The sequence below is a fragment of the Lutra lutra genome, chromosome 17 (assembly GCF_902655055.1).
Source record: "Lutra lutra chromosome 17, mLutLut1.2, whole genome shotgun sequence".
Lineage (NCBI taxonomy): Eukaryota > Metazoa > Chordata > Mammalia > Carnivora > Mustelidae > Lutra > Lutra lutra.
This window is the reverse complement of record NC_062294.1, coordinates 59,825,159-59,838,852: the sequence shown is the minus strand read 5'-3', so window position 1 is coordinate 59,838,852 and position 13,694 is coordinate 59,825,159. Positions and strand designations below refer to the sequence as shown.

Below are 13,694 nucleotides of genomic sequence, written 5' to 3'. Positions count from 1 at the left end.
AAGACCTCTCAAAATCATTTCAGAATTGCTTTTCTCAAACCACTACAAAAACCAAACCTAGAAAAGCTGTCAGGATTTGTTTGTTGGTCCCTGCCGCCACCAACCTGACCAAGGCATGGTAGAGCACACAGGTGGATGATTGGTTCTACAGAGCGGCAGAAATCTAGCCAGATGTTTCCACTTGTTAATCTCAGAGGAAGCTTCCTTAGTTCAGGCATTAGGGGCCTTGGGTTTGTGCTAAGGGTCTCCCATCCAAAGAGGGATGTGACCCGTTGAGAAAGATGGAGCAGATGGAAAGCACAAGGCGGCAGCCCTGGTGTCTCCAATGCAGTTGGGAGGGCTGGGAAGTGTACAGATCATGGGGCACTGAGCCATGACTCAAAAAGGACATGGTATCTGGAGGGCAAGAGAGAGCCCTAGATGCACTGGCGGGAAGAATGGAATGGAGCTCCTGGCTAGTTTCCACAGGGTGTCCAAGGATGACTGTTCCGAGTGGGCGGGGAGGGCGAATCCCACAAATGGAAAACTGGCAAGATGGGAATAAATTTCAATGAGAAGAAAATGCTTACATACCCTCTTTTTTACAGACTGAATTGCCTCCCACCCCAAACTTACACACTGAAGCCCTAACCCCCCATGTAACTGTATTTGGAGATAGGGCCTGCAGGGAGGTAATGGGATGGGGCCCTAATCCCACAGCCTCAATATCCTTATAAGAAGAGGAAGAGCAGAGATTACCCTTTCATCATGTGCACACAGAAGAAAGGCCATGTGCAAGGACACAGTGAGAAGGCGGCTATCTACAAACGGGGAAGAGAGGTCTCGCTAGAAACCAACCTGGACAGCACCTTGGTCTTGGACTTCCAGCAAAGAACAACTCCAGAACTGAGACAAAATCAGTTTCTGTGGTTAAAGCCACCCACCCTAAGGTATCTGGTTGTGGGAGCCTGATTGGACTAATACAGGCCTTCATCATGCTCTGGGTTGAGTTTGTAAACCAGTGTCAACCAGTGTGACTGCTTTGGAAAGCAAACAGCACATTCACACTGAGAACCAATATGATGTTTGTATCCCTTGAATCTTAAGTTTTAGGCATGGTGATTTTTCTTAAAAACTTAAAACTTAAAAAAGAAAAGCTATATAAAATGAGATGCTGAGGGGTGCCTGGGTGGCTCAGTTGGTTGAGCAACTGCCTTCGGCTCAGGTCATGATCCCGGACTTCCAGGATCGAGTCCCGCATCGGGCTCCCAGCTCCTTGGGGAGTCTGCTTCTCCCTCTGACCTTCTCCTCTCTCATGCTCTCTCTCACTCATTCTCCCTCAAATAAATAAAATCTTTAAAAAAAAAATGAGATGCTGAAATCCTTTCTGGCTGTAGCTGGGATATTTAAAGCACCGAGGAAACCTCACAGCGGCCCGATGGCGGTTAGACTTCTCACGTAGCGTCTCTGGGTTCCGAGCACAAGCGTCCCAGTGAGTGAGGCGGAAACTGCATGGCCTCTTCTGAATCTGTGTTCATGCCTCTCATTCTTCCTTGTTGGGTCTTCAACTTCTGTGTCAGTAACAGACATACCAGAAACTCTCCCAAGTAAATGAGGCCCTCTGGTCAGGAGCACACTTGCCCCTGCCATTTTCCTGACACTCTGGTGTAACTTCAAGTTCCCTCCACTGGTGTGGCCCTGCTGGGGAGGAAACGTGTGTCTCGCTTGCCATGGAGGGTGGCAGTGATACTGTGGGCACCTCCCCATGGTTCCCAACTCCGGGCTGTATTCCTGTGTGTGTCATTGTGGGGGCAGGGGAGCCGGGGTTGTGTGGGACAAGAGCTTGTGTGACTCAGTTTCAGTCACCTGCCATTTTCAAAGGAGTGCGAAACAGTGTGGTTGGTTCCATTTTTACTGACCTGAACTCAAAGTGGGGAGCCTTAACCTTTCCCAGATGCAGTGTTCTCCAATGAGAAGTATCTCCCTAGAGAGTGAACTGTGCCTGACCTACTTCCTGCACTAGATTTAGGGGTAGGAGCCTGTCATGCCATTCACCTAAAGAGGCGCATCTTCTCAGAACATCTGGTTTCCTTTAGGACAAGACACAACACAAGGAGAGAAGCCCGGGAAAAGGGAGGAGGACAAAACAGCTGACCAGAAGACCAAGGCCACTGAGCCGCCCAGTCCCGTCCAGCCACTAGCTGGGTCCCTGTGGCAAATGACCGGAAAGGAGGCTATAGCGAACTGACGTATGCCTCAAAAGTCAAATATACACTGGATTTCAAAGGTGCCCTATACAGAAGCAACCAAAACATCTCACGGGTGGTCTCTTGTAGTAGCATGCTGGAAAGGTGACATTTGGGATCTACAGGAACAGGCATTAATTTCACCTGTTTCTTCTTGCTTCTTAAATGTGACTATGACAATAGCTAAACTTACCAATGTGGCCTGCATAGTTTCTACCAGAGACGGCTGTTTTCTTAAGTGGCTTATAAAGACCAATAAAGGGAGAGGAGGCATTGCACAAGCACACTGGGGACTACCGGAAGACTATTTATAATAGTTTTCCCCCAAGGGAGAAATTTACATCCCGGCATTGTGATCAGAAAATCAAGCCAACCGAAAGAACCCTGATGGTTGGTGACCAAATCCAGCCAATGTAATTTAAGTATGGGTTCTAATGAAGATGGCAAGTCACCATTCAAGGATTGTGGTTGTCAGAGAGACTGCTGTGAGTGGATTCGGGATTTAATGTAGTACTGTGGACCCTCAAGATAAATAACACAGAAACAAAAGCTTATTAAACACCAGGAAGAAGACTCAGTGAACAACAGTCAAGAGATCAACCCGTACATTTCTCAACAGAGATAAACCTTGCAAAACAAAAGGTTTCAATGTGGAGGCACTATTGTTCATAAAACGGTGGCTTAACAAAGGAAAAATATTCCTTTTTGTGAAATAGCAACATGTGTGTTTTCTAATGCTTGTGAGTCCTGTAGAAGAACTTAGAGCCACCCTGCACCATCTGTAAGCACCCCTCCCCAAAACGTCATGTGCAGTAATGATAAATTCTGTGTATCCGGTTCCTGTATACAGAAAGCATTTGTGGGGTTTCTCACCGCTTTGAAAATCCTAGTTTGGAATATCGAATCCTTGGACAGAAGCCATCTCCAGATCGGCTACATTATGTCCCACTTTTTCCTGTAGGTTCTGGGATGTGGCATTAGAGGGCACTCATGACAAGGCCCTCAACACGGACGAACTCCACGTTCCCCTTCTGCCTCCAACCTGCCGTCCAGGGACGGACGACCTAGAGCTCCGGGTTCCCGCAGTTGTGTCCGTCCCTTCGGTCGGAGGGTGTCGGGGCCGCGGACTGGGCGCCCAGGCTCGCGTGTGCTCGTACCCGTGTTTCCGTCGAGGACGGCCGGGTCAGGTTCGGAAGAGACGAGCTGGGGCTTTGGGCTCTGCGGCGTCCTGGCAAGTGTGAGGTGAGCCTACGTGGTGTGAGTCCTCTGGTGCTTGGTGAGTGACGAGCTGTGCGTGAAGGCCTTGCCGCAGCCCCCGCACGCATAGGGCTTCTCGCCCGTGTGGATACGCCGGTGCTGCGTGAGGTGCGTGCTCTGCCTGAAGGACTTCCCGCAGTGCGGGCACTCGTACGGCTTCTCGCCCGTGTGCGTGCGCTCGTGCTGGCTGAGCGATGAGCTGTGGCTGAAGGACTTGCCACACTCGTTGCACCCGTACGGCTTCTCCTTGGTGTGGATCCGCTGGTGCTCGATGAGCAGCGAGCTCTGGCTGAAGGCGCGGCCGCACGCGCTGCACTCGTACGGCTTCTCGCCCGTGTGCACGCGCTGGTGCTGCACAAGCGGCGCGAGCTGGCTGAAGGCGCGGCCACACGCGCGGCACTCGTACGGCTTCTCGCCTGTGTGGATGCGCTGGTGCTTGGTGAGTGACGAGCTGTGGCTGAAGGCCTTGCCGCAGTCGCCGCATGCATACGGCTTCTCGCCCGTGTGGATGCGCTGGTGCTGCGTGAGGTGCGTGCTCTGGCGGAAGGCCTTGCCGCACTGGCCACACTCGTACGGCTTCTCGCCCGTGTGCGTGCGCTCGTGCTGGCTGAGCGACGAGCTGTGGCTGAAGGTCTTGCCGCACTCGTTGCACCCATACGGCTTCTCGCCCGTGTGGATGCGCCGGTGCTCGGTGAGGAGTGTGCTCTGGCTGAAGGCCTTGCCGCACTCGTCGCACTCGTACGGCTTCTCGCCTGTGTGCGTGCGCTGGTGCTGGATCAGCGGCGTGATCTGTGTGAAGGCTTTGCCGCACGCGCGGCACTCGTACGGCTTCTCGCCTGTGTGGATGCGCTGGTGCTTGGTGAGTGACGAGCTGTGGCTGAAGGCCTTGCCGCAGTCGCCGCACGCGTACGGCTTCTCCCCCGTGTGGATGCGCAGGTGCTGTGTGAGGTGGATGCTCTGGCGGAAGGCCTTGCCGCACTGGCCGCACTCGTATGGCTTCTCGCCCGTGTGCGTGCGCTCGTGCTGGCTGAAGGAGGACCTGAAGCTGAAGGCCTTGCCGCACTCGCCACACTCGTACGGCTTCTCCCCAGTGTGCGTCCTCTGGTGCTGGATCAGCGGGGCGATCTGATTGAAGGTCTTCCCACACTGAGTGCACTTGTAAGGCTTCTCGCCCGTGTGGATTCTCTGGTGCTTGGTAAGCGCCGAGCTGTTGCGGAAGCCCTTTCCGCACTCGTGACACTCGTAGGGCCTCTCTCCCGTGTGCGTTCGGTGGTGCTCGATGAGAGCCGAGCTGTGACTAAACGCCTTTCCACAGGCCTGGCACTTGTAGGGCTTCTCCTTTGCATATGTTTTCGGTTGAGCATTGAACCCCGGGTCTGGCTTCCCTGTCTTTGCGTGTGTCCCCGACGTGTGGAGGCCTTGCCTTTCAGGAGTCATTGCCTGAGGTGGGAGACGGGGGCTCAGAATCAAGTTTTCCCTGAACCCATTCCCCAGCTGCTGCTGCTGTATGGGGATCCTCACAGGCGTGAAGGCTGCCTTCACCATGTGGCTGTCTCGGCTCTCGTGACTCTGTTCCCAGTGGCCCTCGGCATCGTCACCCTCGGCGTACCACAGACCTTCCCACAGGAACCTTTCCACCAGGCCACTGCTGCCTCTTTCTTCAGTGATGTCCTGCTTTGGAGAGAACAGTCTGATTTTGGGTTGAGTTTCCAAGTCTGAAAGAAACAAAAATGGAGATGCCCCTTAATTCCAGTTTGGGGGGGAAGAATTTGCAATGGGCGGGTGGCTAAAGACTAAAACTGGTGGTTTAGAAAGGCTGAAGGCACCAGTGGCTTTGACCACTTAAAAATACAGCTTCACAGATCAGAGGAACAGGAGCAGGGAAGAAGGCACGGAGAATCGTCAAGAGGCGGGGCAGGTGGCAAGGGGACCACAGAGAATGAGGGCACGGAGAGGACGCAGGGCAGAAGGTGAGCATCCAGGGAAGCATCCAGGGAAGCTGTCGGCAGATGCCCCAGGCTGGAAGGGGCTGAGCAATGGCCAGGCCCTGGCGAAAGCAGCCCCCGAGTGCCAGGTGCCGATGGAGGAAGACCCGCCTCTCACCGGTGAAGGACCAGCCAGCACAGCCCTCCCGCTGCTGCTCCAACTCGGCCAGATCTAGAGAAACTACCAGCTCCCCAGACTGGAGCCGGCTGACGTGTGTACGGCCAGAGGCAGGGATAAGTGACCGGAGGTGAGCAAGAGGACTTGGATCTGGTCTGGATCTGGTTTGTTGGGTCTGTCTCAGCCACTGGGAGCCCCCAAGGGCAGGGCTTCTGTCCACCTCGGTTACCACTGCACCCCTGCCCATGGCAGAGGCCAGCAGACACGATGAATGAACAAACGAATGCATTCCCTCCTACCCCTTGCTGGCAGGACTGCCTTCTGGCCCCGGTACCCAGGGTGCCCTGCACAGCCACAGCCTCAGCCTGGAGTCCCCAGCTCAGCACTGGACTGGCTTAAAAGTGTAAGGGGGCACCCTACCATTTACAGCACGCTCTAATGAAGTGTTCAGGAAAAAAAAAAAGAGCTCAAGCCAGGTGTGGCTGGCAAAACAGTGGTCCCCAATACGGCCACATTCTAATTCCTGGAACCAGTGAGGAAGCGGTCACAAGCGTTCTGATCTGTGAGTGCGGGACGCGGGAGGGCCGAGGCCAGAGTGACGGGAGAAGACCTCAGAGCTGTGCTTACTGCGAAGATGGACAAGACTGTGGGTCAAGGAATGCGGGTACCTCTGGGAGCCGGAAGGAGAAAGGACATGGGTTCTCGCAGGCTCCGCAGGAGGAATGCTGCCTGCTGCCCCCGGACTGCAGCACCGACACTGACACTGGACCTGGGAGCTAGTTCCTGCTGCTTTAAGCCACTAAGCTGCTGGCAACTCGTTACAACACTCACAGAAAGCGAATGTCCTAGACAAGGGCTGCCTGCTCCTAAAGCTGCAGAGACGTGGTTGTGACTCCTCCCACACACTGGCCATTCTTCCCGGGCCCTGGTGACAGGCTGCTGCTTAAACTAGGTCAGGGCCTGACACCAGTGCCGGGACAGCCCCACTTCCTACAGAGCTGGTACTGGTCGCAGGAGCTGAATAAGATGTACCAAGAACACAGCCTGCACAGGCATGCGGAAGCGCCCAGACGGGATCTACCAACCCACAGACAGGTGAGTCGTTAAAGATTCTGTGGTTTAAATCTCTGAGGTGAGAGGGTTTATTACAGAGGAAGAGAGGCTGCTGCCCCACCCCAGTGCCTTTGCACTTGTTGGTCCTTCCGCCTGGAATTCTGTTCTCCCAGCCTGTCTCGAGGTGGCACTGTTCTCATGACTCGGGCTTTAGCTCACACATCACCTCCCTGGAGAGGCTAGCCTCCTCTCTGCTCAGGTCCTCCCCACAACCTGCGGGGGCGCCCTGCACCCAGCCTCAGCATTCATCATACACCGTGAGTACCTCGTGCAGCTATGATTCTATGTGCCTACTGTGTGCCCCTTGCCTCACCAAGGATGTCGCTCACTGAAGGCCTCACTCACAGGAGAACGGGTGCTTGGTGCACGTTTACTGAAAGACCGAGTCATCAGTTTGCTCTGAAGAATGCGAGGGCAGATATGGAGAGAGAGTGCCACGGGGCTGAATGGGCTCCTCCCAGCCCTGCAGAGCTCTCCCCTCACCTGGGCACACATGCTGGGGAACCCCTGCATCTGCCACCCACAGCTCCTCCTGCTCCAGCGGGGAAATGACATCAGGCCTGGGGAGCCAGCATTCTGCTCAAGGGTGGGGATCCACGAGTGTGCGTTGGTGTTCCAGGACCCTTCTCGTCCCTCTGTCCAGTCCACCTTCCTTCCTCCGCGACCCACTCGACTGCAGGCCCCAAAGGCCACAGCTGTGGTAGAGGCCCTGATGCCTGGCCCTATAGGGACCCAACCCTGGCTCTGGGGAGGGGGCTGTGTGATCCAGCTGCAGCCAGTCAGAGCTCTGCTGCAGCCCCGACCACCGGCTAGCAACAAGGACCAGTGTGGAGGGGACTTGGCTGCCACAGAAGACAACCCACGGGCCTTCCCTGGGGGCCCAGGACAAGACACAGATGAGGCACTATGGCAGTTCCCCTCACCTCTAGGGGGCCCATGTGTGAATGGAGGCAGAAGGTGGTGGCACTGGCAAGACTTGGCCCTGGACCCAGATGGAGGAGGTATGAAGGGAGAGGGCTCCTGACAGACCACAGGAAGACTCAGGTCTACCCTGGGATTCTGCAGTCATGGGACCCACTAAGGCCCTCTTAACCCATGAGTTTTGGCTCCTGGCATTTTCAGGTGGGATCTGTACTTGAAACCAAACATCAGGTCTCTAAAGCCCCAAACTACTCCTAGGCATTTGCTTTTAAGGCCTAGACCTACCCCAACTGTTAAACCAGGAGAATTAGAGTTTGTGCTGGGCGCAGACCATCGGGTGTTCAAGTGTGGCCTTACCCACGGAGACCAGGAGTCTGAAGGTCTCCAGCATCACATCGCGGTACAGGGTCCTCTGAGCAGGCTCCAGCTGCCCCCACTCCTCCCGGGTGAAGTCCACGACCACGTCCTCAAAGGTCACTTGCTCCTGAAACAAATGTCACACACAGGTGTTCTCATCCAGGCCAAGCCTGGCGATGGCTGCTAGTGGGAGCAGCTGGCAGACAGGGACAGCCAAGATGGGTTGGGGAGGGGTTTTCTCAGGTCTGAGAATTTGGACCACGTTTTCCCGGGGGGGTGTGTGTGTCTGGGGGCTCTGCTGGAGAAAAGGGGGTCTTAGGGTATAAGAGGACACACCCCAGTCGTGCAAACACAGGACCCCTGAGATGCCATCATGGCCGTGACCGAGGGAGGGACAAAAAGCAGCCCCAGGAGGCTGAAAACCTCCAACGAGTCAGGCAGAATGTCCCCTGGTGTACACAGCTGCAGTCACCAAGCTGCAGACTCCTGTCAGTCTGCACTGCCCACGAACGATACCTGAATGCAAAGTGGGGAGAAAGAAAGGAGCCAGTGGAGTGGTGGGAAGAACAAGTGAGTAAACCCGGATGGGAGGGGTGTCCAGTGATGGGACCCCTGGAAACCGTTTCTTAGACTAATTTTGGACATTTACATATTGGGGTAAAAACACGATCCCCAAGGAGAAAGCCTAATGGTGGCTCCTGGGGTGATCCTCGTCACCACCACACTTGTGTATGTTTTCTGAAATTCCCACACAAGGCCAGTTTCTTCCGGGATTGGGTTGGGAATTCATGATTTTCTCAAAGGCACGTGAGGGGCAGTGGGGCAGCCATCCCCCACAAGGGCAATTTCTTCTCACCAAATCAAGTGCTGTGGATGGCTAGGGCGGGAGGGTGGGGGCAGAGGCAAAGTCCACGGCTCACCCTGACACTAGGTGTCACTGCCCCGAGTGAGGGACACAGACAGGGTGCCCAAATACTGGATCCTGGCCCAGCAAGCAGCATCTGCCTCTGCTAACATTCCTCCCACCAGAGGCGGGGAGATGTGGGGCAGCAGACGGTGTGAACTAGGCATCTGGGGGTGGTGCTGTCCAGACTCGGCCCGAGACGGATGGGGCTTCAAACTCCAGCCCCAGGTCCATCCTTTAAAGTGCTCTGCACCTCCCTGCCCTCATCTGTGAGTTAGTGAGAACTCCCCAAGGAGGCTGCTGGGAGGCATAAGGGGATTCCCGTGATGTGTGCGCTGGGCCCCGCACAGAATGGGTGCTTTACCTGTGTAAGCCCCCATTCAGGCCGGTGTGCTGGAGGCTCGGGGCGGGGGGTTGATTTTCTTTCACCAATTTCCCCATTTCTGCTACATTTTCCCCATTTAGCAGGTCTTAGTGGTTCTCTGCAGAGTCCCAGTGAGCGTGGGTCCCTGTTCTGGGCACCGCAGAGGCCAGGTAACAACAGACACTCCCCTAGCCACAGGGTGCTCTTGCTCTAGTCGCAGAGTCTGGGAGCTGCCGAAAAAATGGGAGGCCGGGAGGGGCACTGCCGGAACGGTCATGCAGAGGTCTGCAAGAGCCACAAAGGCACTGGGATCTGAGCTGGGCCCAGGTGTCCTGAGCTCAGGCCTGGCTTGGCCACTCCCAGCTGTGTGGCCTCAGGGCTGGGATATGCCTCTGTGTCCTGGTTTCCTCATTGCAGCGTCCTGGGGCTGATGTGGGTGTAGGATGCGGTGCACCCACCCACAGTGTCCAGCACTGACCACAGGCTTTGGCGTATTTCTATCCATTCACTGAGCGCCTACTGTGTTCTGGGCCTTTGCACACGGCAAAGATAGTTTGTCAGTTCCCAAGGTCCTAATCCCCAGGCCCCCGACAGCTGGCCTAGGAGACCTTGTTCTCAGTCCTCCAGTTACATATACGTGCCTGGCCCTTACGGAAAGTGCCTGGCATGGTTCCATCTTCAGGCCTTTACTCATAGTATTCCCCAGCCTGGAACATTCTTCCTGTGGGCCCTTGATCTCACTCCCAGCCCCCCTGCAGGTCTCTGTCTGGGGGTCACTTCCTCAGGGAGGTCTTCTGGGCTATACTGGGTAATGCCTGGAGCCCAAGCCATCTTCTTCTGGGCCTCATTTTCCTGCACAACATGTGGCACATTTACATTCCTCGTAGGAACTGTAAGCCCCATAGGGATGGTAATTTTTTTTTTAAGATTTTATTTGTTTATTTGATAGATAGAGGTCACAAGTAGGCAGAGAGGCAGGCAGAGAGAGAAGGGGAAGCAGGCTCCCTGCTGAGCAGAGAGCCCAATGCGGGGCTCGATCCCAGGACCCTGGGATCATGACCTGAGCCGAAGGCAGAGGTTTTAACCCACTGAGCCACCCAGGCGCCCCGGGATGGTAATTTTTTGCTTGTCTGTTCCTGCACCTGCAATTCCTACAACAGTGCCTAAAAGGGCACCTAGTCAATGGCAGGTCACCAAGGGGACTGAGTGGAGTGAGTGAGCTGGGAGTACAAAGGAACCCTGTGTCGAGAAAGTGCTCGACACATCAGTGGAATGGACTAGCGCTGTCTGCCAGGGTAGAACAGGGCAGGTAAAGACTCAGGGAGATCCTCTCAGAGGTGGTGAGGTGGGAGATCTGGGGGAAGATGGAGCTGGTTGGGCACATTCCTGGCAGGGGCAGAGTAAGGGCAAAGGCCCTGAGAGCAGAATGAGTCTGGTGGGGGTGTGAGGCCAGGCCTGGGAGGCCTGAGCGGGAGGGTGGTGGTGTGCTCACCGGGGCCCCAGCAGCGACGAGCCCAGCGGTCATTCCCTCCTTCTCTGGCCTCTTCCAGAAACAGCCAGTTCCTCTGCAGGTGGTTCTGTGGGGGAAGGGGATGCAAAAGACTGGGCAAGTGCCTGTGGTGATCAGAAACCATGCACCCCAGGATATGCGTGCAAGTAGGCTGTGGCTGCTAGAGCCCGGAGCCCTGTGCCCAGGCCAAACCCAACAGCAGCGAAACCTCAGCCTGGCATTCTCCAAGCATCTACCGTGTGCCCAGTGCTACTCCAGGCACTGCTGACAGACTACCTTGAATTCTCCTACCCCATTTCACAAATAGGAAAACTGAGGGCCACGACTAGCAAAGGGCACACCCCCAGTTGCCCAGATGTTTGATATTTCTGTTACTATGACAGAAAGCTAGATAGGGGGTCTTTGGGTACTGTTTACCTCAGTTTCTCCAACTCATAAAATCAGAGTGGTGAGCCAGCACAGACATTATAGGAATTTAGGTGTGGTAAGGGCTGAAGATGGAGCACAGCACGCAGCAGGATACACATGAAGGCAGTCAGTGCGGGAAGAAAAGCCTCTTATTTCAGTGAGCACCTCCCGAGTACCCACACCTCCTCCCTGGCTGAGTGCCCCAGATGAAACTCGGGCCCAAGGTTGTATGCATTTCCCTTGTGGCTCTACCTCCCCTTGACGCTTCCTGTGCTCCCCTGATTCCGGCCCATCCCGTCTGTGCCCAGTTGTCTACACAGCAGTTTCCAAGATGGGAGTTCTCCCGTTCAGTGATGTGTTGACAGATTTCTTACCATCTCCCTGATTCCCCTGGGGGCTCTGGGATATAGGGTAGGGCCTGGCACCCAGGACATCTAAACATGTGCTTGCTGAAATAATGACGGGGCCTGGATGGTACTCAGTAAGACTTTAACATAATGAGGCCGCTTCCTGGGTGCCCGGCGGCTGGGAGTAAAGTCTGTGCTCCTGGTCTCCCTCACGATCGATCATCCAGAGAAGCCGGCTGCTCACTAAGGTGACGCTGCAGAGACGACTTCGCAGGGGGCCTCGGCCCTCCCCACCCTCCAAACCCCGGACGTCCCACCGAAGCAGGGGAAGGCTGCAGGTCAGGTGGCGCGTCTCTGAAGGGTCAGACCAGCTGGTCACTCTGACTGACGCTCGTAGCCGGTGGCTCCCACCCCTTTTGCCAAAGCCAGGGCCCCACCCTGACCCCAACTCCTACTCTCGGACCCGGAGACACCCCCACCCCCAATCGGGGCCCCGCCCACTGAGCCCCGCCCCCACCGCCCCTGAGGCGACCGCCCCTGAGGCGACCGACCCCGGGCTCAAAGCAGGAAAAGGGACTCTCCACAGGCGCGCGCGGGAAGACCCCGGATCCCCGCCCGTCTCGGCCTCCCCCGTTCCGGCCACCCCAGCCTCACTTACCAGCGGGACCGCAGGACAAAGGCCGTGGCCGCCACCGGCCGGGTCTGAGCTTGCGCAGGCGGGCGCCCAACTACATCTCCCAGAGGGCGGCGCGCGCACTTCCGGTCGTTTCCGTGCTCTCCTCGCCCGAGTCCGCTCGCAGTACGAGCTCGGCCTCGAGGACCCACGCCGGCCTTAGCCTCGCCGCCCCGCCCTAAAACCCTTCCACGACCCATTCCCTTGTCTGATGACCGGGGACGAAGGCCACGCCTGCCGTTGACCGGGACGGCGCCTGCGCAGGCGGGCGCCGAACTACAACTCCCAGAGGTCCATGCAAGGGCCCGTGCGCCTGTGCCCCGGCCGTCCGGTCGCGCAGAGTTCGAGTTTTGACGCCGGTGTTTGAGGCGCCGTCGCAAGTGTACGGTTCCCGCGGACTGTGTAGTGGGCCCCGCGAACGTCGCCCCCGCGCTCGTACCGCGGCCCCTGGCCGGGGACTAGCGTAGATATAGTGGTCAGGGGATGAGGGAGGACGCGGAGTAGAGGCCGTGGGAAGATGCCGAGGAGCTGTCTCCTCCGGGAGGACGCGGCCGGGCTGAGGCGGTGGGCGCAGGGCCCGTGAGGGAGAGGAGTCCTCCGGGAGCAGCGACGTGCGGCGTTCATGGTGGACACTGTGCCGTAAACTTTATTGTTGTCCGACAAACTGGAGTATCCAGAAACAGCGGGAAGTGCGAGACGCAAAATGACACACACCCAAGTTGAAACAGAGACACTCACCACGACCCGATACACGTGCGAGCCGTCGACACTTGCCACCGACCCCCCTCGCGGGCTCCAGGGCGCGGCCGGAGGGAACGTCCGCTCTGGACGCGTGTTTAAACTGCTCTTCGTCACTGTCACGTGTGCCTTTGAGCAGCAGCGCAGTGTCCAGAGCTCGTGTGTCCGCACTGACGGAATCCGAAGCTGGCGGGACGGTGACCAGGGCCGGCCGGGCGCCGGGCCCCGGGGACGGCAGCCAGCAGTGGGCCAGGCGCCAGTGGACGGGGTGTGGGCGGTGGCCGTTCAGCCCCACGAGCCAGACTTTCTTTCGCTGATGCGCCGACCGGCCCTGGAGCCGCGAGCGGACATGACTGCCCGAGGCTGAGCCTGGGCACTTGCCCGCTGAGAAAGACTTATTCAAGCCAGGGCTGGCGAGCTGGATCTGAAGCTTCTGAGAAAACGTGTCAAGACGCGGGCGTTTTTTCTTTGTTTGGCACAACAATTTGTAACGACTCTGACTCTGAAAACAGCAGAGAGACAGTAGGAATTCTCACATTGGGGAAAAACCTAGCTAGATACCTTTTCTTTAGGCGTAAAGACACTTGAAAAGATTAGGCTGGTTCTCACATGAGTAAAAGACTTTAAGTTTCATAAGCCCTACAACAGTGGTTGTTACAGAAAAGTACAGATGGCTCAAACACAGTGCACTGATGTAAACAAGGCAACGACAAGCTTTTCTTTAAAGTGTCTTGTACATTCAAAGACTATAAAGGCTCACATTTGTGATTGTCA

General features: G+C 56.4%; 1 protein-coding gene across 5 annotated transcripts; it reads right to left on the bottom strand.

Annotated features, from left to right (window-relative positions):
- Positions 1-2,630: 2,630 nt before the first annotated feature.
- On the bottom strand, positions 2,631-12,401 carry ZNF135 (zinc finger protein 135). Of its 5 annotated transcripts, none has more exons than XM_047710752.1 (4): positions 11,415-12,152; positions 10,737-10,821; positions 7,977-8,103; positions 2,639-5,197 (listed from the first exon to the last, which is right to left on the bottom strand). In XM_047710752.1, the coding sequence occupies exons 1-4, from the start codon at positions 11,453-11,455 to the stop codon at positions 3,474-3,476; spliced, it is 1,977 nt and encodes a 658-aa protein (XP_047566708.1). In that variant the 5' UTR covers positions 11,456-12,152; the 3' UTR covers positions 2,639-3,473. The 5 variants fall into 5 exon arrangements, with proteins under 5 accessions (XP_047566711.1, XP_047566713.1, XP_047566709.1 ...); XM_047710754.1 differs by lacking the exon at positions 11,415-12,152 and adding an exon at positions 12,168-12,401 and having other exon boundaries at positions 2,641-5,197; XM_047710755.1 differs by lacking the exons at positions 10,737-10,821; positions 11,415-12,152 and having other exon boundaries at positions 2,631-4,922; positions 5,099-5,197; positions 7,977-7,998.
- Positions 12,402-13,694: the final 1,293 nt, after the last annotated feature.

Excerpts from the sequence above, each read along its gene's own strand:
- ZNF135 (XM_047710752.1), bottom strand. The coding sequence starts at position 11,455 with ATGGGCCGGAATCAGGGGAGCACAGGAAGCGTCAAGGGGAG. Across the intron at positions 10,822-11,414 it reads ACAGGAAGCGTCAAGGGGAG|AACCACCTGCAGAGGAACTG; the intron begins GTAGAGCCACAA and ends CTTCCCCCACAG. Across the intron at positions 8,104-10,736 it reads TCGTCGCTGCTGGGGCCCCG|GAGCAAGTGACCTTTGAGGA; the intron begins GTGAGCACACCA and ends CATTTGTTTCAG.